This window comes from Maniola hyperantus, chromosome 5 (genome assembly GCF_902806685.2).
Source record: "Maniola hyperantus chromosome 5, iAphHyp1.2, whole genome shotgun sequence".
Lineage (NCBI taxonomy): Eukaryota > Metazoa > Arthropoda > Insecta > Lepidoptera > Nymphalidae > Maniola > Maniola hyperantus.
The window spans coordinates 1,185,399-1,209,407 of record NC_048540.1 but is presented as its reverse complement, the minus strand read 5'-3'; the positions used below and the strand labels follow the sequence as shown (position 1 = coordinate 1,209,407).

Here is a 24,009-nt window from a genome sequence, read left to right as displayed (position 1 = left end):
GGGGTTCGATCGAATCAGTACTCATATTATAAATGCGAAAGTGTGTTTGTTTGTTGGTTTGTCTTTCAATCACGTCGCAACAGAGCAACCGATTGACGTGATTTTTTGCATGGGTATAGTTAAAGACCTGGAGAGTGACATAGGCTACTCTTTATAACTGAAAAACAAAGAGTTCCCACGGGATTTTTGAAAACCTAAATCCACGCGGACGAACTCGCGGGCATCAGCTAGTCAATCTATAAAATTATAATTATTGCCTCCTGATCAATTTCCAACCTACTTCTTCATTTTTCGCCTGTGCTTTAATACTTTATTTATGTGCTAATGTAGAATTATTTAGATTTTTTTTTTATCTTTTATTAACAGGCTTTTACATTTATGTATGTCAGCCTTATTTAGATTTTAGATTCTAACTACAATGCCCTGATTAAGTTTTCAAGATAAATAATTCAAATTTCAAAATCATCAACCCATCGCTGGCACACTACTGAGCACAGGTCGCCTATTGAATGAGAAGGCTTTGCCCATAGTCTACAGCTTTGAGAACATTATGGAGAACAGGTATGCAGATTTACTCACGATTTTTTCCTTCACTGTTACAGCAGATTCATCATCATCATCATATTTTCACTGGGTCACTACTGAGCACAGGCCTCCTCAGAATTAGAAGAATTTGCCCATAGGCGACCACGCTGGCTAAACGCGGATTGGCAGATTTCACACAGCTTTGAGAACATTATGAAGAACTCTCAGGTAAGCAGGTTTACTCACAATGTTTTTCTTCACTGTAAAAGCAGATTCATCATCATCATGATCAACGTTTGGCCAACGATCAACAAGGGTTTGGCCATAGTCTACCACGTTGGCAAAGTGCGGATTGAAAGACTAATAGGTGCTTATTTTATTTTTTGGAAAAACAACGAAGATAAACGCAGATTAATTTGTACAAGATTCATTTATATTTCATAAAATATCACAGTTTAAATACAATATTTACAGTCTGTATACAACGCTACATCAATAAAAAAAGTTTAATTGGCATTACATTTTTTTTAATCTAAATGCAATTTGAATTGGCTCTAATTAGCTCGTTGGATTACATTCAGTCTTTCGCAAATTAAGGAATACATATAATTTTAGGGCACTATCTCATTAGGACACCAGTGGTGGCGCAACCTCACCTGGTGTCCACTTGGTTGCGCAACCAAGCGGGCATGAAGTGAGGTACCCACCATAGAGCTGTAAGTATACATTTTGTTGGTAGCGCAACTAGTTGCAGCACCACTGATGTCCTAATTAGATTGTGCTCGTAAAGTTAAGCAATGATGGCCCAAGTCCGTAAATGGATGGGGTGGCCGAAATGGAACAACACTAAAGATCACCCCCCGTGAGAAATTACGTCATCAAACTATCATCCAAATGTTATGAAATAATAATAAGTTAAGTATACACTAGCAATCAAACTTGAAGCCTGATTTGGCAAGTCACTTGCATATCTGTTGCCAATGTGTGAACTCTTGCAGCAAGTCAATTTCTGCAAGTTTTACACTGGAATTAATACTCAAGATAGGGGCCGCCTTAGGGGACCATTGAGACGACATATTGTGTCGTATTCAACCTTTATACAATGTATTAAGGTTGGATATGACACGTCATATCAACGAATGGTCTCCTAAAGAAGCGTCTATCTTAACCATGAATTCCAGTTTTAGTTGATATAATTTGCAGAAATTGCATTGATATGACAATGATTGCTGGATGCAATTTTTATTGCTATTGAACACCTTTGTAGTTTGCCAGCTAGGTTAGCACAGAATTTGGATGTCGCTTTTAACGCAATATGCTTGCTAAACTACTTCGTAGTGATAAGTAATAATTTTGACACAATATTTTCCAAAGATTAGAACAATTTAACAACTTTCACCGACTTTCAAATTAACCATTTAATTAACTTATGAACTAAAACCTAAAAAAGATATAAAAAACAAAGTCAAGCTCAAAAATTGAAATAAATTATTAATAAAAATAGATCTACTCCAAAAAGTTTCTACATTACAAAAATGTAAAACTAAAAAACCGTAGTACAACAAACTTTTTAATGATTACTGATTAGGTATACTATCGGCTTATTTTGCTCAAAGCAATGACAAAGATTGATCGTGTGTGCGCGCCCTAAATGCAGAAATCCCACACTTTCGCTTACAAAAATTAATTAATAAGCCGCGATTACACCTGTAAGTTTTACTCACGTAAGTAGCTTATGTTATTAACTTACGACATATTTACTCATGTAAACACTATTTTAATTAGTTTATTGTTTATTCTTACAACTTACGTAAGTTGATACATTTACTTACGTGAGTAAAACTTACATGTGTAATCACGGCTATAGACCCGTTGTTTTGTTCTGTAATTTCTATTTGACTATGGTTAAGCAGATTTTGTCTCTATAGCTGTTCTCCATAGGTCCAGGAGGTAGAGTCACCGCCACGTCGACCTTCGAGTGGGAGGTGGGTGATGACGTCACCAGTTCCGCTAGTTGTGAAGACGAACACTCGCTAGATCGTGACGTCATGGTTCTAGCTGCAAAACAAAAACTTTTAAGAATGCAGATGCAATAGCCAAAACCATCTTTAATTTTTTTTTTTTTAATTGCGACTTGTGTAAAACTTATTCAAATCCCACCCGTTCACGTTGGCTTAAATTTTTATAGGTAGGTAAAAGGCTAATTTCTCCATCCAGTTTTCAGTTATTTCCAGCGAATGCAACAACATTATATTTAAAAAATATATTCATATTAGTACCTATTACTTACAATACATTAAGTAATGACCCAGAAAATTATTGATCTAGGCAATGGATGTTAGACGAATTTTTTATTATGTATGATCCTAGTAAGTTACATAGAAGGTCGAACAACATAATAGTTACATAGAACGTCGAGCAACTTTGTATTTATTGTCTATCGTCTGTGGTATCCTTATACAATAAGCAAATAGGATATTATAGGGTTTGCGGGGTGTTATAGGTTATAATTTCAGTATGGTATTAATGGTATAGTTTACAATTAGTGTAGCAACTGGAAACCGAGTGCCTGGACGGACTGTAGGGCTAGAGGACAACGAACTTTGTGTAGATAGGTGCTGCAGGGTCAACGCCACGTTGTAGGTGGGACATTGGCCCTGAGTTTTGCAAACTTTACATTGCGCAATTGAAAAGAACTAAATTACTAAACTACAAGTAAGTGGGTAAATAGTTATTGTTATTGGATTGTGTTTAGGTAGTAAAATAACACCGCTAAGTTTTCGCCAGCGTTCTAATTACACCCTGTATTATCTAAGGCAATAACGGTAATGTGATATAGGCTGTGCGGGGTGTTACAGGTAGGATTATAATTTCAGTATGGTATTAGCGGTATAACTTACAGTTAGTGTAGCAACTTGAAGCCGAGTCCCCAGACGGACTGTAAGGCTTCATTTCGTAGTGATTGCTACCGGCTGAGGACTGCTGTCTACTCCTGTTGCCAAACGGAGATGCGTAGCTACAACATCAAAATGGGGTCTTGTACTGTGGTAATAACATGACGTGATTTTTTATATAGCAGTAGTTTATCGGGCTATAAATAATTAAAAAAAAAAACATTTTATTTATTTGTTTTTAAAATAATTAATTATTAACGTAACGCTGTTCGGAAAGCGATTAATGACGTCACTAGGAGTAAACGACAAAAGTTTTTAATTTTTTTAACATAAAAATATTTTCCCAAAGAACTTACCTACTCTATTTTTGTCGTTTATGCATTGTGACGTCATTAATCACCTTCCGTACAGTGTTACGTTCATGGCAAAAATAAATAAAAATCATGATTTTTTTTCTCTTTAATAATGAATTCTAGCCCCATAAACTACCGCTATACAAAAAAGCACATCATTTTATTACTACAATCCAAGACCATATTAATTATATCAATCAAAATTAGACCTAATCGTGCTAAGACCGTAAGTACAACTATAAATTTTACTTACGTAAGTAGCTTACGTAATTAATTGACAACAAATTTACTAAGGAACATCTAAATAAATATAAAAGGAAAAGCTGACTGACTGGCTGACCTATCAACTTACAGCTCAAACCATTGGACGCATCGAGCTGTCATTTGGCATACAGATAGCTATTATAATGTAGGCAATAGGCATCCGCTAAGAAAGGTTTTTTGGAAAATTCAACTCTTAATGGATTAACATAGGGGTTTGGTGTACTTGTCAGAGTGTTTACATTAATAAAGTCGTAAGTTAATTATGTAAGCTGCTTACGTGAGTAAAACTTACAGGGGTAGGTAGGTATCCGCGGCTTAACTAAGTGAATATCTTTGTGAGTTGTCACAATTTACCTGTCTCTCAATTGCGGCATATCGTAATGGTTGTCAGGCCTCATCCAGTACTCATTACAGGTCCTCGTAAGATCTGGAGCGGCATTACCCTTGTCTCTTCCTGAATACGTCTTTGGGATACCTGACAAATTACTTTGTTAGTATATAAATACGTCGAGCACATCTTCAATAATATGCATTTGTGTCTTTTGTCAAATCTATTATTTAATCATTCAAGTTCTTAAAACTATGGCACGACAGACTTAATTATAAACAGATAAATATCTATTCTTCCACTTGCTTTTTTTTTAAAGTTTTTTCTTGAATTCATTTGTTCATTGTTTCTCCGCAAAAAGAAGAAAAAATACTACTACTATTATACAAGTCTTGGCCAAAATAGCAATTAACAGCCTTGTTTAGTTTAAAAGGAATCGGCTAGCAGCTCATCTGTCAGCGTCTTCGCCGGCGAAGGCGAGGTCCCCGATTTCTAACGTCACCCGGACGTGGAGTCACGCCACGGGACATAGCCCCCCCCCCCCCCCCGTGACGCTGTAGCGGCCAGTAGGGCCTACACAGATCTTTTTAAATCCACTTCGGAAGTCTTCGGCTTCGCCTCGTCCTTCTAATATCCTACGCGGCCGGCGATTGCTTTATTTCCGCCCTGGACAGTAATGCACTATATTACCTGTCCTGGCAGCGGTGTACCCCGGCCGGACGCTTCTGTACTTGCACCACACGTAGAGGATGGCAGCACCAGCAGCCAGCATGGCCACCGTGATGCCGATACCCACGTACAGTGTTAAGTTGTTCTTGTAGATCCCTACAACATTATTGAAGTTAGGAACGATGTGTGCGGTGCACTGCCAGCACAAACTTAACAAACTATAAGTCCCGCAAATTGCTAACGCGCGTGGCTGCCATTATAGTGACGTCATCACTAGATTAAAGTGTCGAGCAACCAGTACCGTTACAAAACTGTCGGTAGAGTACGCGTATCGTGTTTTCAATAATTGCAAATTCACACATTTTGTTTTGTTTGTTATTGTTGTTAAGTTTATTGCTAAGGGGGTGAAATAGGGGTTTGAAATTTGTGTAGTCCACGCGGACGAAGTCACGAGCATAAGGAAATGTTAAAGTAACGTAGTTATTCTGAAGTACTTTTGTATATCTATTATCTACATAACTAACTTGTTGCATATATAAGTTAAGTAGTCTTTTTTTGTAGAAGTGTGTTTATTCATCATAAATTAATATAAATAAATATTTTAATTAACATTTAAATATCCTCAACTAAACTTAACGCTTGATTAGATAACAAAATAACTACAATGAATTTGAAAGTAAAATCATTAATAAGCACCATAATTAAAGAATTTTTTCTAGACATTCCTCGATCAACTTGTGGCTTTGTTCGTAGCTAGTTATGCTAAACAAAAACCATGGGAAGTGTTAATTAAATGGTGAGAAACTGCGAACACAACAGTTTCCACCATTATATTAACTAGGTTCAATAATAATTATTACTAATAGTGATGCTTTGTGTGACATTATGGAGAAAATATTAAGTTTTTTGCATAAAAATATTCTTAGCACTTTACAACATGCTTTAAGAAAAACTTAAAACACTAATGAGCACCTTCCAATAATAAATAAAAGTTTTACATGAACAATTTATCCATACTAATATTATAAATGCGAAAGTGTCTGTCTGTCTGTCTGCTAGCTTTTCACGGCCCAACCGTTCAACCGATTTAGATGAAATTTGGTACAGAGTTAGCTTGTATCCCGGGGAAGGATATAGGCTACTTTTTATCCCGGAATATTGAAGAGTTCCCACGAAATTTTAAAAACCTAAATCCACACGGACGAAGTCGCGGGCATCATCTAGTAGGTATATAAAGTTATGAAGAAAAATAGTTTATTTCTATATATATTTTTTTTAAATATTACAATAAAACTTAAAGCTAGCCTTATCTAATTACTATATAAATCATGACCGCGTGGAATGGTGCCAAGAATACTGGCTGCATTTCCGCGCTGGACAGCCAGGCTGATCCGTTGCGCAAAAAATGAGCCAGCCCTTCTGTCACCAGATGAGGCTATTAATCGCGGTGAAATGTCCTATATTATGTTTCGAAAAAACACATTTGCTTTTTTTTGTAGAAAATATTTATTATATTATTAGGGAATATTAGCCATGTTAATAATGACTAATATTCCCGTTTCCCCTCTAATGAAGCGTAGAGCTTGTGCTAGGAGTACGTACGACAATAGTGCAACGGGTGGGGTTTGAACAGGCGACCTTTCTCGTTAACATCGTCTAAATATAATAATTCTAAACCTAAGCTTGGTGATGGCAACCGCTCGTGTAAGTGATGCCAAATTTCTAGAATGCTCTGAAGTTCTTGTTACCCAGCTGCAAATACGCAGGGCGCGTTTCCCATTTCCCGCTAAAATGAAGCTACTGCGACGATACCCTTAATTACTTAAACATTCAAACGTTCAATAAGCGTCACCTATACATGAATTTATTCTCCCTATCTAAATATTTTGTATATCAAAAGAAAAGCATTGACTCACTGACTGATCCATCAACGCCCTGTACCCGTAGTACAAGATTTTACGTCTCACCAAACCAAACCAAATTCGAGAGTCGAAATACTTCCGCGTTACAGTAAACTGGATCTTAAATGCCTTGTTTTAAAGCTCAAGTTTGTCTACACTTCTACAGCCAGCGCTCCAAGCGGAAACATTGCGAAATTAAAATCAGTGGCATTGAATATTTGACTTCAATTCAAGGCTGTTTAGGTCCATTTTACTGTAACGCGGAAGTATTTCGACTCTCGAATTCGGTTTGGTTTGGTGAGACGTAAAATCTTGTACCAAATCTACCTAGACCGAGACAGTAGACAAGGAATGAGGTCAGATTTTTAAAAATCAAAGAAAGTAGGTACTTACTAAGTCCAGCAGAACACAGTCCATCGACGCAAGCAGCGTGCTGCAGCGTGGATCCAGCACAAGTTCCGATGCACTGTCTTCGACGCACCCTCACGCACTCCTCGCTGCACGACGACCAGGCACTCCAGGGTGACCACGAACCTAGATTAATAATCAGTGCCCTTATTATAAATGCGAAAGTGTGTTTGTTTGTTGGTTTATTGGTTAATTGATTTGTTGGTTTGTTGTTTTGTCCTTCAATCACGTCGCAACGGTGGGCATTGACGTGATTTTTTGCATGGGCATATTTGTGCGTGAAAAAAGGATCTGGCACAACGCGCGGACGAAGTGCACCAGGCTTATGCTGGCTTTATATAGTTCCTAGCTGATGCTCGCGACTTGATTCGCGTGGAATTAGGTTTTTAAGGTCCTATAAAGGAATCCTTATAGGATTTCTTTTTTCCTTTTGAGGTACGGAACCCTAGAAATAACGGAATATCATTGTATATATTTCTACGGCTATGCTCATGTATCCAGTCGACGTTAGCCCGACTAGTTTCAAACCCATCCGGGGTCCTTTATCAAGGGGGTCAGTTCACGCACGTGTGAGATTTAGTATAAAGAAGAGAAGTTAAGACAGTGGGCTTTAATAATGATGATAAATTAAATCCAATGATTACTAATGAAAGTTATCATTTATCAATTATTTGTCAGGTAAGGCCAAATACTAAGTAATTAAAAATCAAGCAAAGCATCTGCTGTATTATTTCAAAGTAAGAATCCTAATCATCTAAACAGGCTTCTATAATAATTAGAAGCTAACAACCTAGTGTTTACTTTTATCTCAATGTATAAAATAAATAAGTCGTCGTCGCGTTTAAGACTGCGTAACGCGCGTGCCGCTGCCCGCACAGCCCGTTGTGAAATATCATTGTCTGGTATCAAAAAAACTAAAAGGGAAAAACTGCTTACCGTTCTGACAACTAAGGCAGTCTTCATCACTCTGCGAAGCCTGTCCTCTACACGGCACACCGCCATTGGTCGGTGCTGGTTCAGTGCATGTCCTGGATCTTCGTCTGCCGCTGGTCTGCGCGCCACACCGGCAGGGGAGCCAGGGTGACCATTCCGACCAGCCGCCATTTACTGGGTAAACAAATAAATTGGTTAAAAATTACTGTTCGTATTGTTAGAAATCATGTTATAAATATTAATATTTGTAATGAGTTAAATACTATGGCCATAATTAATAGAGCGCATTAAAAATAATATGAAGGAAACATTTGATTGAATGAAGAATATTGCAACCTAAACCTTATGTGATTCATTCAATCAAATGTTGTTGACAATACACATCCCTAAATTGCATATCTATTTAAAGTAACTTACTTACTAAGCTTGCTAATCATTAAAATTACTAAAATTATTTATCAAAGTAGTATTACATATATTTGTTTGTTAACATAATAATGACTTTAATTAAGATACTTTGAAAACGAATCGTAAGTAATGAACGAAGGTAACTTCACGTCATTTCGATTAATAGCTGAATTCATTCATGATAAATAATATAAAAGCCGTGTGGCCTAATAGGCAGGTAGTTCTGTAATGAAAACCGACAAATAAACTTGTGAAATCGTCTTCGAGTTATTTTTCCTTCGTGGGCACCTTACAGTATTGACCTATTTCTAAAGAGGTGATCAACTGCAGAAACTTCTTTAGAGAAAAATCGATACACTGGTATAGTCCGCGACGGGTTGAAATGGCAATTCGGGGATGAGGCGGTGTGCGGGGGGGATGTCCCGCACACCCGCCCGTCACCCGCGCTCGCCCGCACTGGTTTAGCGTGGGGGCTATGCGGGTGTGCGGGGTATGTCGCGTACTATAGTACTTACTATACGGTTTACTCACTAGCTCAGCACCCTCACAGTACAAGATTTTACGTCTCACTAAACCAAACCAAATTCGAGAGTCGAAATACTTCCGTGTTACAGTAAAATGGACCTAAACAGCCTTGAATTGAAGTCAAATATTCAATGCCACTGATTTTAATTTCGCAATGTTTCCGCTTGGAGCGCTGGCTGTAGAAGTGTAGACAAACTTGAGCTTTAAAACAAGACGTTTAAGATCCAGTTTACTGTAACGCGGAAGTATTTCAACTCTCGAATTTGGTTTGGTTTAGTGAGACGTAAAATCTTGTACTACGGGTACTGATAATTATATTAAGTATAAGTAAGTATAAAACAATCAAAGGTCAATCGGGAATCAGAAGTAGAGCGCAAGTGACGCAAATACCTAGTTGATTTCCAATAAATATATTTTTTTAAACTGAGTTTTATCGAACTCAATCCATGAACCCGATACTCGGAAAATACATTGAATAATAATATATTGCAGTCTGCAACAGATACGAGGTGCTCGATGAATGAAATATTTTTAATAAAAACGGTTGAATGATTAATATTTCATCTCATTTCCCAGCGATATTGCTCTTTGGGAATAAACCTACCATAAACTGACAACACGGCCGTGTCGGACTCCCGCCGCCCGGCGATGTTCTCAGCGATGCATGTATAATTCGCCATGTCCTGTACAAACAAACAATATTTTAATATCCATATTAGAGGTGTCAAAAAATAATGTACCTAATAAATTTATTAAATATATAAATGTATTCAAGATATTCGTTTTTAGATTAAAACAAAATTGAATACAATATATAATAAGTAGTGAAAATTTGAGAAAATCCTTCCTAAAAAATAACTCAGGCGTTCGATCTTTGATACGCCGCGCGCGGCGCGACCGAGCGACGATATTAGAATAAAATATATTAGGTAGGTACAGCTGAATACAAATATCGTCGCGATTCGACGGTGAATAATTATTACATCGAATTTTCGTATTGGCCTGTTACATGTTGACTGTGATGATACGAGTATGCGGCTAGTATTTTTATCATTTTGTTTGTTTCGTAATAAATTTTGAATGCAGTTTTATTTATTTGTGAACTTGAGTGTCGATAAATATTTAATGCGAATAATTGTAATGTAGATTAGGCAAAATAATGTAGATTAGGTACATTTTTGTGTTGTGATAGATTTGTGTCGCGCGTTAATAATACCTATTATAGTAGATTTGTTCTTTTTGGAAATACTTGCGTCATTTTATAAATCGTATGAGAAAATGTTTTTCAAAGTGTAGGTATTATCATACATTTAAGTATTATAGGTAATAGGTTAGGTACGTGAAGTGGTATTGTTCTTTTTAGAAATCATCATCATCATTTTATAATTCGTATGATAATAAATATGTAGAAATGTATGATAATAAATATAGTAGTTACCTACTAAAAAGATTTTTTTATAGGTAACTAGGTAAACTTACCTACCTATTGTATTGTAGGTATCTACTTGACATTGCTTTATCGTTCTACTTGTTTTTATTTTTACATACATAGGTAGGTACTAGGTACTGTATTCCGCGACAGGTTGAGATGGCAATCGGGGTATGAGGCGGGGGTGACACCCCGCACACCCGCACGTCACCCTCGCTCGCCCGCACTGGGTTAGCACAGGGGCCGTGCGGGTGTGCGGGGCATTCCCTCCCCGATTGCCATTTCGACCTGTCGCGAAGGTATGCATTGGGTACCTATTAAGAGTAAAATTTAAAATTTAAATCAATCGAGTTAAATACAAGCTATACCCTAGTTCTCGACCTTATTGACGGTTATGAGAAAGTTGTTTTTTGTCATATTCTTGTTCAGTACCTAGGTATCATTCATAGATTGTTAAAATGTTGTTCCCTATGTCAATAAGGTCGGAAATCGCTTGCACCCATTTATCTGCTTGCGCCTCATGGTGAAATCGGTGCAAGCAAATCTCGACCTTATTGACGGTTATGAGAAAGTTGTTTTTTGTCATATTCTTGCTCAGTATAATTCATAGATTGCTAAAATGCTGTTTTCTGACGTATGTCAATAAGGTCGAAAATCGATTGCACCCATTTTTCTGCTTGCGCCTCACGGTTCAAGCAATTTTTTTTTTGTAACAAAATAATGTAACGTTAATAATTATTAAATATTTGTCTGTAACACGTGATAATATTGTGATACACACATGAACCTGTATTTGACACCTCTAATCCATATACATAATCACATCACACTAATATTATAAAGGCGAAAGTTTGTGTGTACGTATCTGTGTAAGTAAAGTGGTGATAATAAAAAGAATACCCGGCTGAGTTTGTTGTGGGCTCTTCTCAGACCTGGGCACGTTTGGAACCCTCGTAGCTTAATAATTATCACCACTATATCTTACAAATCCAACATCTGACTATCAAAAAAGTAATTTATTAGGTATCTATTTTGAATAAATCATTTGACTTTGACTTTGACTTATGTGTGTGTGTATGTTTGTTAATCTTTCACGCAAAAACTACCTACTGGACGGATTTGGAATGGAGATAGATTAACATATACAGACTACAGACTACATAACATATACAGAGTTCCCGAGGATTTTGAAAAACGAAAAGTCGCGGGTACATCTGGATCATCACAGCTTAGGTACATCTGGAGACGGGCATAGAGTAATTATTATCCTGGAAAATTAAAGTATTTCCACGAGACTAAAAAAACTTGATCCACTCGGACGAAGTCGAGGGCATCGGCTAGTCTAAATATAATATGTACCTATAAAAGAGAAAGCTCACTGACTGACTGATCTATAAACGCACAGCTCAAACTACAGGACCGATCAGCCTGAAATTTGGCATGCAGATAGACGTTAGACATCCGCTAAGTAAGGATTTTTGAAAATTCGATAAAATTGGGGTTTGAAATTTGTGTAGTCCACGCGTACAAAGTTGCAGGAATAAGCTAGTTTCACATAAAGATGATCTTTTCATGTAGATAACAGCAAAGAACATAATGTACAAGCTTGTCATGCCTTATAAGTCACAATACCCTATTTCATTTGAAAGTTGAATAACGCAGGAATAACATTATCTCATGTTATCATAAGCTAGTAAAAGGCCCTTCAGAAACACGCAGACTGCTTGCAGGTGCGCCGCGCGCTGGATAACGGCCAAGAAGCAGGTTGCTTTTATCTCGGCTTCACTGTCGCGAGCAGACGCTGAGAGCATTGTTTTGAGATGTTATGCAATCATTTACTCTTATTTTTACTCTACAAAACGTTTTAAATAAAGAATTTTCATTATGGATACCTAGCTACTGTCCGTGGCTTCGCTTTCATGGAAATTGCGAAATATCCAGTTTTCCTTACTAGCAAGGCAAACGCATTCCAAGCTAAACCTCATCATATGATTATCGTCAAGCCTATCACGCAATAAAAAAAATAAAAAATAACCGATGCCCGCGACTTTGTCCGCGTGGATTTGGGATTAGGGATTTTAAAATCTCGTAGGAACTCTTTGATTTTCAGGGATAAAAAGTAGGCTATGTTACTCTCCATGTCTTTAACTATACCTATCCATACAAAAATCACGTCAATGCGCAACGGGATCAATCACCAAACCCGTTCGCGCAACCCATCATCGTCCTCTCTCTTGCGCTCCGCTTACTCTGAACACGTTCGCACAACCCATCATCATCCTCCCTCTTGCGCTCCGCAAACTCTGAACACGTTCGCACAACCCATCATCGTCCTCTCTCTTGCACTCTGCCGACTCTGAACACGTTCGCACAACCCATCATCGTCCTCTCTCTTGCACTCCGCCGACTCTGAACACGTTCGCACAACCCATCATCGTCCTCTCTCTTGCACTCTGCCGATTCTGAACACGTTCGCACAACCCATCATCGTCCTCTCTCTTGCACCCCGCCGACTCTAAACACGTTCGCACAACCCATCATCATCCTCTCTCTTGCACTCCGCTGACTCTACGATGATGTCGCACATCTGAGGACTCTACCGCCTTACAAGACCTATCGCCATGGCTTTACCCACGGCTGGCAGGGAAAGGTCTTGCCTCACTCCCGTCTCTATCGGTCAAGCTGGGGACTGCCAGAATGTGTTGCGCCGTGTCCATGGCACTGCCACATCCTCAACAATTTTGTTGCAAAGATGTTATACATACCTGTAAACCAACTCTGGGCAGTACAAGAGTTTCATCCGTGGCTTCGATGGTGACTCCGTTGCGAACCCACTTGATGGTGGCGGGTGGTGCAGCGGGCGGCGGGCTGCAGTGGAAAGTCACTTGTCTACCAGCCTCCACGGTCGCTGACTGGGGCTGCTGGACGAATTGCTTCTTGATATCTGTTAGAAAATAATATTCAGGATTAATTTATGGGTTCTTTTTAGGGTTCCGTACCCAAAGGTTGCCAACGGGACCCTATTACTAAGCCTACCCTATTCGTCCATCCGGCTGTCAGCGGCTTAGTACAAGATTTTATGTCTCAGCAACCTTGATAGTATTCGAGTGACGAAACACTTCAGCGTTATAGTTAACCTGCCTTGTTTTGAAGCTCAAGTTTGTCTACACATCTACAGCCAGCGCTCCAAGCGGAAACGTTGCGAAATTATAATCAGTGGTATTGAATTTTCGACTTCAATTCAAGGCGCTTTAGCTCCATTTTACTTTGATGTCATTGTGTTTTCACTCTCAAATACTATCAACATTGGCGAGACCTAAAATCTTATAGTAAGCGTTCGGGCTATGTTTCGTAAACCGTAATAGATTTCTAGTTTGCCAATCATGTAGCTCACCAATTTTTCTTTTCATTACAAGCCTCAATAGCTCAACCGGTATAGGAGTGGACTGAAAACCGAAAGGTCGACGGTTCAAACCCCGCCCGTTGCACTATTGTCGTACCTACTCCTAGCACAAGCTTGACGCTTAGTTGGAGAGGAAAGGGGAATATTAGCCATTTAACATGGCTAATATTCTTTAAAAAAAAAAAAAAATTAAGTTTAATTCAGAAAACTGAATACCCATTTTACGTCGGAAACTTGACGGGTACAAAAATAATCTCTACGATTTCACATACATTTGAGAAGTGTCAATTTAAATCGTAATTTTTAACGAGTGTTTTCCACCCCCGCCCTGCCCGCGGCGCGGAAAAGTGCAGGAAACATTATATCCGCTCGTTAATTCGAGCACTGCTTGTCACACTTTGGGGTGCTCGAGTTGCCTTAGTGACTTAACTCTAATAGCTTCTAGAATTAACGCTGCGACAAAAATTAGCGAGGACTTTTATTGATTTTTTTGCTGGATTACGATTTACCTAAAGGGTAAGCAGTAAAAGCGATGATAGCCTAGTAGTAGAGACCTTGGCCTTCTCGGTCCGGGGTTTGATTCCGGGCGCGCACCTCTTACTTTTCGGAGTTATGTGTGTTTTTAAGCAACTAAATATCACTTGTTTTAACGGTGATGAAAAACATCGTGAGGAAACCTGCATCCCTGACAATCCATACTATAATATTATAAATGCGAAAGTGTGTCTGTCTGTCTGTTAGCTTTTCACGGCTATCCTTTCAACAAATTTGGTATGTATAGCTTGCATCCCGAGGAAGGACATAGGCTACTTTTTATCCCGCAAAATCGAAGAGTTCCCACGGGATTTTTAAAAACCTAAGTCCACGCGGACGAAGTCGCGGATATTATCGAGTTCTCTAAATGTTTTCAGTGGCTCGTCTGTGCAGGCCCAAGTACAGGCTTGTTTATGAACTGTCGTGGACAAAACCGCGGCCACTCGCTTAGAATAGAATAGAATAGAATGTTTTTTTATTCATGTAAACTTTTTACAAGTACTTATGAATAGTCAGGTAGTTTTAATTTACCACTGGTTCGGAATGCCGTTCCTACCGAGAAGAACCAGCAAGAAACTCGGCGGTTGCTCTTTTTAATTTTTCAATTTACAATGTTATTATACCGTACTTTACAAGCCATTGCAGCCCCGTGCATTGCTGGAGCGAGTCAAATCCAAGCTTTTTTATCGTTTACATAGTCTGCGACTGTATAATATGCTTTTTTTAGGAGCATACTTTTAACACATTTTTTAAACTTGTGTAAAGCTTGTATTATACCTTCTTGTAGCAGCAGCACAGCAGTATCGCGTCTAGACTGCAAAAAACTCGCTCTACCGGTCGCCCGCCCCGTGCCCGCCCGGGTCGCAATGCAGTACCAGCACTCGCAAAAGTGTGACACATTTTTTAGGGTTCCGTACCTCAAAAGGAAAAACGGAACCCTTATAGGATCACTTTGTTGTCTGTCTGTCTGTCAAGAAACCTACAGGGTACTTCCCGTTGACCTAGAATCATGAAATTTGGCAGGTAGGTAGATCTTATAGCTGACATTTGGGGAAAAATCTGAAAACCGTGAATTTAGGGTTAGATCACACAAAAAAATTAAATTGTGGTCATGAATTAATAATTAGTATTTTCAACTTTTGAAGTGAGTGACTATATCAAGTGAGGTATCATATGAAAGGTCTTCACCTGTACATTCTAAAACAGATTTTTATTTATTTTTATGCATCATAGTTTATGAATTATCGTGCAAAATGTCGAAAAAATACGACTGTAGTACGGAACCCTCATTGCGCGAGCCTGACTCGCACTTGGCCGGTTTTTTTTGTGATGTAACCACAAATTCACGGTTTTCAGATATATTTTTTCCTTTACTTGTGCTGTAAGACCTACCTAACTACCAAATTCTATGATTCTAGACTAGTTCAACGGGAAGTATCCTATAGGTTTTAACAGACACGATGGACAGAAGGACAGACAGACAACAAAGTGATCCTATTTATAAGGGTTCCATTTTCCTTTTGAGGTATGGAACCCTAAAAACAGTGCGAGTCGGCCTCGCACGCGAAGGATTAGCTGGAAAATTTAACTTTACAAATTGCAGTTAATATTAGATCGAATATTTATAGCAAAAATTGGATCCTATAAATGAAATTATTTTCTAAAGACTTCAACCTAGAACATTTTTGTTCACAACTGTACTTTTATGACGCGAAGCAGATCGGTAATACAACGATCATGCCCGTAATATAAAGATTTTGTATTAACGGCTCATCCCGTATCCAGTTTTATCCGGATTAAGGTAATACAATGCTTTCGAGTGGTTTCTTTAAAACCATAATCTTATACTGTAACTGATATTGCTTTACCTCTACTGTCATTGGAATATATCCCTTATGTTTAACGCAATACAGGTTAAAACTTGCTTTTGTGTTTAGGTGTAATATAAAAAGAGCCGGTGGTTTTTTGTTATGCATAATGCATTCAACATCCGTAAGTCACCATTATCATCATCAGCAACCCATCACTGGCCCACTACTGAGCACCGATCTCCTGTTTGGCCATAGTCCGCGCTGACGAAATGCGGATTAACAGACTTCACAGTTCACACCCCTTGGAACTGACAGGTTTCGTCACGATGATTTCCTTCAAACCTGTTCTGTTCAAACTGTTCAAATTATAAACATACCAGAAGTGAAGTTAAATATTAACCACGACACACAGCGGTTTATCGAGAGTTTTGCCTTTCATAATAACCTTACTGCAATATTAACTTGATTAGGGCACAATTGCTATTGAAACCACTCAATCAGAAATGGGACCTAAACACAAAAGCATTTAATAGTCGAATGAGTCTGTGGGTCAACACAGACTGCCTTAAGAATCATCAAACACTCGCATTTATACCAATCGATTCCAGATGGTGATGCAACACATCACGTGACTTCTGTCAGAGATAATTAATTATTATAAGTGCGCTAACAAACAGTCTTATATCCTCACTTTCATATACTGAAGTATTTGTTTCAATTGAGTAGTTCCCACAGGATTTTTAAAAACCTTAATCCTAAATTTATAATTTATTCTTCAGATTTACATAGAAACTTATACATTAGGGAAACGATAATAGCTGTGTTAGTTAAAAAACTGTGTTACAGCTATTAACGCCCACCTCCGGATCTATATGTGGCTATGACAGTGGTTTGAAAATAAACCCACAACAAAGCAGTCATTGTTTTTCTTATCATCATCATCCAAAAGAAAAGATTTTTTAATTCAAAATGAATACCTAATAGATACTTGCTACTGGCTCTTTGCCTATGAATAATGAATATAATATAGTACTTATCTAACGGTAGCATATTCAAAATGTTACATCTGCCCTCTAACAATCGAACGTAATGTAAAAAGGTAGATTAGAATCATTTTGTTACTTACGCGGTTTTGTCAAACGGGCGTGTGAAAAGGTTTTTAAAAGCTTTGAACTTTTATCTTTAGGGAAGATAAGTTTATAAAAAGTTGTAAATTGAGATTTTATTGTGGGTAATGCTGGTGGGAACCATGATAGCCTAGTGGTTAGGACGTCCGCGTCCTAATCGCAGGTCGGGGACTCAATCCCGGGCACGCACCTAACTTTTCGAAGCTATGAAAATATCACTTGCTTTAACGGTGAAGGGAAACCTTGTTAAAAACCCCACGAAGCTTAGGGATAACGCTAGAAGTAATAGGAAGACAAGATTCATGTTACCCAAAGTCTGTAACTACTACGGTGAAAGGTTAAGTGAATATAATTTTGGTACCTAAAATTTACAACGGCATAGAGTGGTTAAGGGAAGAGAATAAGGTCAGTGAGGGGGTGCTTAAGAAAAAGTTAAAGGAACACTTCCTTAGGGACCCCCTTACTGTTTAATTTATTATCATTATTTGTTTTTTATTTTAGTTTATTTTGTTTGTTACCTCAGATTGAGGATTGATCTCTAAAGCGTTCATTTCGCTGCAGCGATCAATCCTTAATCTGAGTATAAGTTTATAAGTTAGAATATAAGTTTACATACATAAGTACAATTTAATACGTAGATTATAGTTATTTTTAAGGAGCGCCAGCTCGCCAACAAACTGGCTCACAAGTTTGGCGAGAAAATAATAATGTAAATATTTGGTGTACCTACGCTTGTTATAAATTAAAAAAAAAAAAAAAAAAGAAATCTGCATGCCTAAGAGTTCTTCATAATGTTCCCAAAGGTGTGTGAAATCTCCCAATCTCCCAAAACCCTTTTCAGTCTGAGAGGAGGAGGAGGTGATGTGTTGAGTTCAGAATGATGATTTGAAGTTTCAGAACTGGGTCATACCACAGAAGGTGTTCTATATTTATCCAAGTTTTACTCAACTGTCGACGAATCTATAATAACGGCATTGCGTAGACTCCAACATGGTGACATAAAAAATGTTTCTAGATCACCCTGCATGGGGTGGCTATTTATGTTGAACTAGCTTATGCTCGCGACTTCGTCCGCGTGGACTACGAATAGAATAGAATAGAATAGAATGTTTTTTTATTCATGTAAACTTTTTAAAAGTGCTTATGAATAGTCAGGTTTAATTTACCACTGGTTCGGAATGCCGTTCCTACCGAGAAGAACCAGCAAGAAACTCGGCGGTTGCTCTTTTTAATTTTTCAATTTACAATGTTATTATACCGTACTATACAAGCCATTGCAGCCCCGTGCATTGCTGGAGCGAGTCAAATCCAAGCTTTTTTATCGTTTACATAGTCTGCGACTGTATAATATGCTTTTTACGTCCACACTACACAAATTTCAAACCCCTATTTCACCCCCTTAGGAGTTGAATTTTCAAAAATCCTTTCTTAGCGGATGCCTACGTCATAATAACTATCTGCATGCCACAGCCCGATCCGTCCAGCAGTTTGAGCTGTGCGTTGATAGACCAGTCATTCAGTCAGTCAGTCAGTCAGTCGGTCACCTTTTCCTTTTATATATTTAGATACTAGCTACTGGCCTCGGGCTTCGCGCGGGTTTTAAGTACTTATTAATTTAAAGTAGGTATACCCATTTACTATGTTTTGCCCGCGACTTCGCGTGGATATATATATCGCCGAGTTTCTTGCTGGTTCTTCTCGGTAGGAAAGGCATTCCGAACCAGTGGTAGATGCATCCGACTATTCGAAAGTACTTGTAAAAGTTTATACGAATAAAAAAAGATTTTTATTTTATTTTATTTCATTTTATACATAGGTTATCTAAAATCTTCCCTACACGTAAAGTGGGGTCGACTTTTTTTCAATATAATACAAATAGGTACATAAACTGAATCATCATCATCATGATCAACCCATCACCGGCTCACTACAGAGCGCGGGTCTCCTCTCAGAGTGAGAAGGGTTTTTGGCCATAGTCTATCACGCTGGCCATGTGCGGATTGGTAGACTTCACACGCCTTTGAGAACATTATGGCGAACTCTCAGGCATGCAGGTTTCCTCACGATGTTTTCCTTCACCGTTAAAGCAAGTGATATTTATTTCATTAAAACGCACATAACTCCGAAAAGTTAGAGGTGCGTGCCCGGGATCGAACCCCCGACCTCCGATTAGAAGGCGGACGTCCTAACCACTAGGCTATCACAGCTTTTTTTTGACTTTTTGACATAAACTGAATACAATAGTGAAATGCTTTACTTGTAGACATTATAAATATTAATAATGTAGCGTCTTATGTTTCCGGACCCCCGACCGTGCGTGCCGGCGTCCTTTGACGCTAACAATAATTATTTCACCAAGCTGGCGCCTTGTGTTACCTATTCCATGATATAAAAACACGTTTACAAAACTATTCATAATCATAATCATAATCATAATCATTTATTTATTTTGCTCAGATATGGTAGGTACATGTATATTATTTACATGGGGGTCTTAAAAGTTAGGTAATCAGTTACATATCCTGCCAAACATGGCGTGCAAAATTATTTCTAAATTATCTAATTTCATTAATATTGCGATGTCATCGTGTACTCATACTCATCATGTTTTTAATAATTCAAATGTCTATTTCTATTCATGCATTATTTAAAATTTGTCATTAAAAAAGTCATTAACACTATAATAAGTTTTATTTAGTAGAAAATTAAATAAATAACTTCTAAAAGATCTGAGGTTCATTCCATAGCTGTGCGACGGTAAATGGTTATAAATACGTATTGCCGTACAGTACACATTCTTGGTATATAAAGCCAATCTTTGAGCTGGTAAACAAATTTTATTTTTATATTATCTAAATACATTCCATACTTAATATTATAAATGCGAAAGTGTGTCTGTCTGTCTATCAGTATGTCTTGTCTATCTGCTGGCTTTTCACGGCCCAATCGTTCAACCGATTTTGATGAAATTTGGTACAGAGCTTACATGCCGGAGACGGACATGGCTACTTTTTATTTGTTGCTTAGTTGGTTTATTGGTTTGTTGGTTTATCCTTTAATCACGTCGGAACAGAGCAACGGATCGATGTGATTTTTTGCATGGGTATAGTTAATGACCTGGAGAGTGATATAGGTTACTTTTTATCCCGGGAAATCAAAGAGTTCCCACGGGAGTTTTAAAAATCTAAATTCACGCGTACAAAGTCGTGGGCATCGGCTACTAAAATAATAATTGAAAGTTTATAATATTTTTAAATAAATACCTGTCCATTTTTGTGAATTTTTATTTTCGGGGAAAATGTTAGGACCAAAATTAAAAATGTAGATTGCTCTTCTTAAAATAATGTACCTACTTATCCATTTACGATATTTGAAAATTAAAAAAATAGACCACTTATTTTACAAAATTAAAATGAAAATCATCTAACTGTGAAAAATAACTACATTATGATTTATTAAGTAACCAAATTTTGTGGGAAAGGCATGGTAATAAATAAAAATGGCCTGCAGATGGCTCCAGAGGATCGTTACGGGTAAATGAAGCGTAACTAACTGAATATTTTAATGCTAACGACTTTGGGCAACTTAACAAACCGAGATCATCGGAGCAAAAAATATCTAATTATGAAATAGACTACATGCAGCGATGAGTGGAGGTTTCAGAATTAATCGCTCAGGTTTTAGATACATAATTATTATTTACTAGCTGATGCCCGCGACTTCGTACGCGTGGAATTAGCTTTTTAAAAACCCTGTGGGAACTTTTTGATTTTCTGGGATAAAAGTAACCTATGTCTCTCCAGAGTCCAGATGCAAAAAATCACGTCAATCCGTTGCAACCTCCCTGGCGCAGTGGTGAGCGCTGTGGTCTTAATAGTGGGAGGTCCCGCGTTCGATTCCTGGCAGGGGTTTGGAATTTTATAATTTCTGAATTTCTGGTCTGGGTCTGGTGGGAGGCTTCGGCCGTGGCTAGTTACCACCCTACCGGCAAAGCCGTGCCGCCAAGCGATTTAGCGTTCCGGTACGATGCCGTGTAGAAACCAAAGGGGTATGGGTTTAATAAAAACTGCCATACCCCTTCCAGGTTAGCCCGCTATCATCTTAGATTGCATCATCACTTACCACCAGCTGAGATTGCAGTCAAGGGCTAACTTGTATCTGAATAAAAAAAAATTAAAAAAAAAACTTTGCGACGTGATTGAAGGACAAATCAACAAACAAACACACTTTCGCATTTATAATAAGGGTACTGATTGAAAGATTCCTGCAGAAAAAACCTCAAAACGTCTTAGTTCTTAGTCCCTCATTGCCCTGTTTTAAAACATAATCAAATAGCCTATAGGTAAATAACGACACAAATGTTTACGTCGCGTTTGTGTTTACAAAAAGATAATTTATAAAAGAGAAAATACTTACAAGCATATTCAATAAAGACTCCTTGACTCCGTATCTTGCCTTTACTATTCCACGCATAGCAATCACAGCTGAACTTCCCCCCGAAATACTCCTCTAACTCATTCCTAGTCACATTTAGTTCTGCTTCAACCACTCTTACACCGTTCTGAGGATCAACATGATCCAACTGCACAGTCTTATCACTCCTAACGTCATTACACTTAAAAAAAACTTGCAAAGCATTAGCGGCTCTACATAGTAATGTAGCTGGTTTAGTTCGCAGCACATAGGAATTCTTTGGTTCTACTAGGAATATTGGTAGGCCGTCTATAGTCTCGTCGTTTTCTGGCAACGGGATGTAGTCTTCTTCCTCGACTACATGTTTGAAGTCGGATAGGTATGGGTCGAAGTTTAGGAGACCATCTGGGTGGATGTATTCTGGCCGTGTTTCTTTTTCCGTCGTTTGCTCCATACCTGTCAAGAGAGGAAATCTATATATATAAAATGAAAAGGTGACTGACTGACTGACTGATCTATCAAAGCACTCAAACCAGCCCCTAAGGGGGTAATATAGGGGGTTTAAATTTGTGTAGTCCACGCGGACGAATTCGTGAGCATAAGCTAGTCTTTAAATATATAAAAGGATTGACTGACTGACTGATCTATCAACGCACAACTCATACCACTGGATGGATCGGGCTGAAATTTTGCATGCAGATAGCTATTATGACGTAGGCATTTGCTAGGAAAAGACTTTTGAAAATTCAGGTTCTAAGGGGGTAAAATAGGGGTTAGAAATTTGTGTAGTCGGACGAAGTCGCGAGCATAAGCTAATACCTAATAGCTATTATGCCTACATCCTTGCTTCGTCCTTTGAGATTAGTAACTCTGTAGTTAGAGAACAATTATCATCATCATCATCATCATGAGCAAGTCAGCGCTGGCACACTACAGAGCAAGAGTTTTCTCTGAGAATGACTTCAGAACATTATGGAGAAGGTAGGTACCTACGTAGGTTTCCTCGCGTCACCTACTTAAAACGCATATAGGTAACTCCGAAAAGTTAGAGGTGCGTGCCCGGAATCGAACCCCCGACCTTCTATTAGAAGGCGGACATCCTAACCACGAGGCTATCACAGCTTAGAGAACGATGCCCTGATCGGGCAATATATATGATCAATAGATACCTACCTAGTCCGCTTCTTATTCCGTTGAGCTTTTGCGGGAAAAAGCTCAAAAAGCTAACAAAAATCTTGATTGGCCCGAAAAAGCTCGTTTCTGTTGTAGGTATTTACACAACTGAATCATGCGATAGTAAAATAAATAGCATAAAAATAATTCCAGCGAAATAATAATGTGCGCAAGTTTTATATTTTACTAGCTGATGCCCGCGACTTCGTCCGCGTGGATTTAGGTTTTAAAAAATCTCTAATCCATCCCATCTTATATTTTCTGGGATAAAAAGTAGCCTATGTCCTTCCCCGGGATGCACGCTATCTCTGTACCAAATTTCATCAAAATCGGTTGAACGGTTGGGCCGTGAAAGGCTAGCAGACAGACAGACACACTTTCGCATTTATAATATTAGCATGGATGTAAGTTAAAATTCCTCGGGCAATGGCATTGGGCATCTTGGTCAAAGACCGGAAATCCTGGAATACAGGTTTTCTAAACATAGCCTGACATAAACCTTTCCTAGTTAGGTATATTATTTTGATAGATAACATTTTTTGAAAACATACCTCCATTTCTTACTTTTCCGACAGCAACACTAATCAGAAACGCAATCCGCAACGTATTTTCCACACACATCACTAAAATAAGCACTTATCACGAAAAACACAAGTTGATTCCCTTAACATCTATGAAAATATTCGTTGCGTATTCTCGATGTAAAATTCCAAGGGGCGAGACATGGATCCCCTGCCACGGTCAGAATGGTACTGAATGGTATGCTTATATTTCTATATGTTTAGCTATATAGTTCATATGTGATTTTCGATGGCGTGTGACGATGCCATATTGAGTATACATCACTTCCCATACACTGCATATGGTGTGGTAATTAAGAAGCTTTCTAGGACTCAATTAGCGGCTTAGCA

The 24,009-nt window shown here is 38.2% G+C and overlaps 1 protein-coding gene across 2 annotated transcripts; it reads right to left on the bottom strand.

Annotated features, from left to right (window-relative positions):
- Positions 1-942: 942 nt before the first annotated feature.
- Positions 943-23,827, bottom strand: LOC117982405 (netrin receptor unc-5-like). 2 transcript variants are annotated; one of them, XR_011236767.1, is made up of 11 exons: positions 23,650-23,827; positions 21,929-22,381; positions 13,403-13,581; positions 9,813-9,891; positions 8,279-8,449; positions 7,328-7,468; positions 5,055-5,189; positions 4,391-4,511; positions 3,426-3,541; positions 2,120-2,583; positions 943-1,852 (listed from the first exon to the last, which is right to left on the bottom strand). XR_011236767.1 is itself a non-coding variant. In XM_034968758.2 (10 exons), exons 1-10 carry the CDS (start codon positions 23,717-23,719, stop codon positions 2,417-2,419), a joined length of 1,632 nt encoding a protein of 543 aa, XP_034824649.1. In that variant the 5' UTR covers positions 23,720-23,827; the 3' UTR covers positions 943-2,416. The 2 variants fall into 2 exon arrangements, 1 of the variants encoding a protein (XP_034824649.1); XM_034968758.2 differs by having other exon boundaries at positions 943-2,583.
- Positions 23,828-24,009: the final 182 nt, after the last annotated feature.

Bases quoted from the DNA above. Each gene is read 5' to 3' on its own strand.
- LOC117982405 (XM_034968758.2), bottom strand. From the start codon at position 23,719: ATGTGTGTGGAAAATACGTTGCGGATTGCGTTTCTGATTAGTGTTGCT. The intron at 22,382-23,649 runs GTATGTTTTCAA...CTCTCTTGACAG, and splicing joins CGGAAAAGTAAGAAATGGAG to GTATGGAGCAAACGACGGAA. The intron at 13,582-21,928 runs GTAAGTATTTTC...ATTTTCTAACAG, and splicing joins AGTCTTTATTGAATATGCTT to ATATCAAGAAGCAATTCGTC.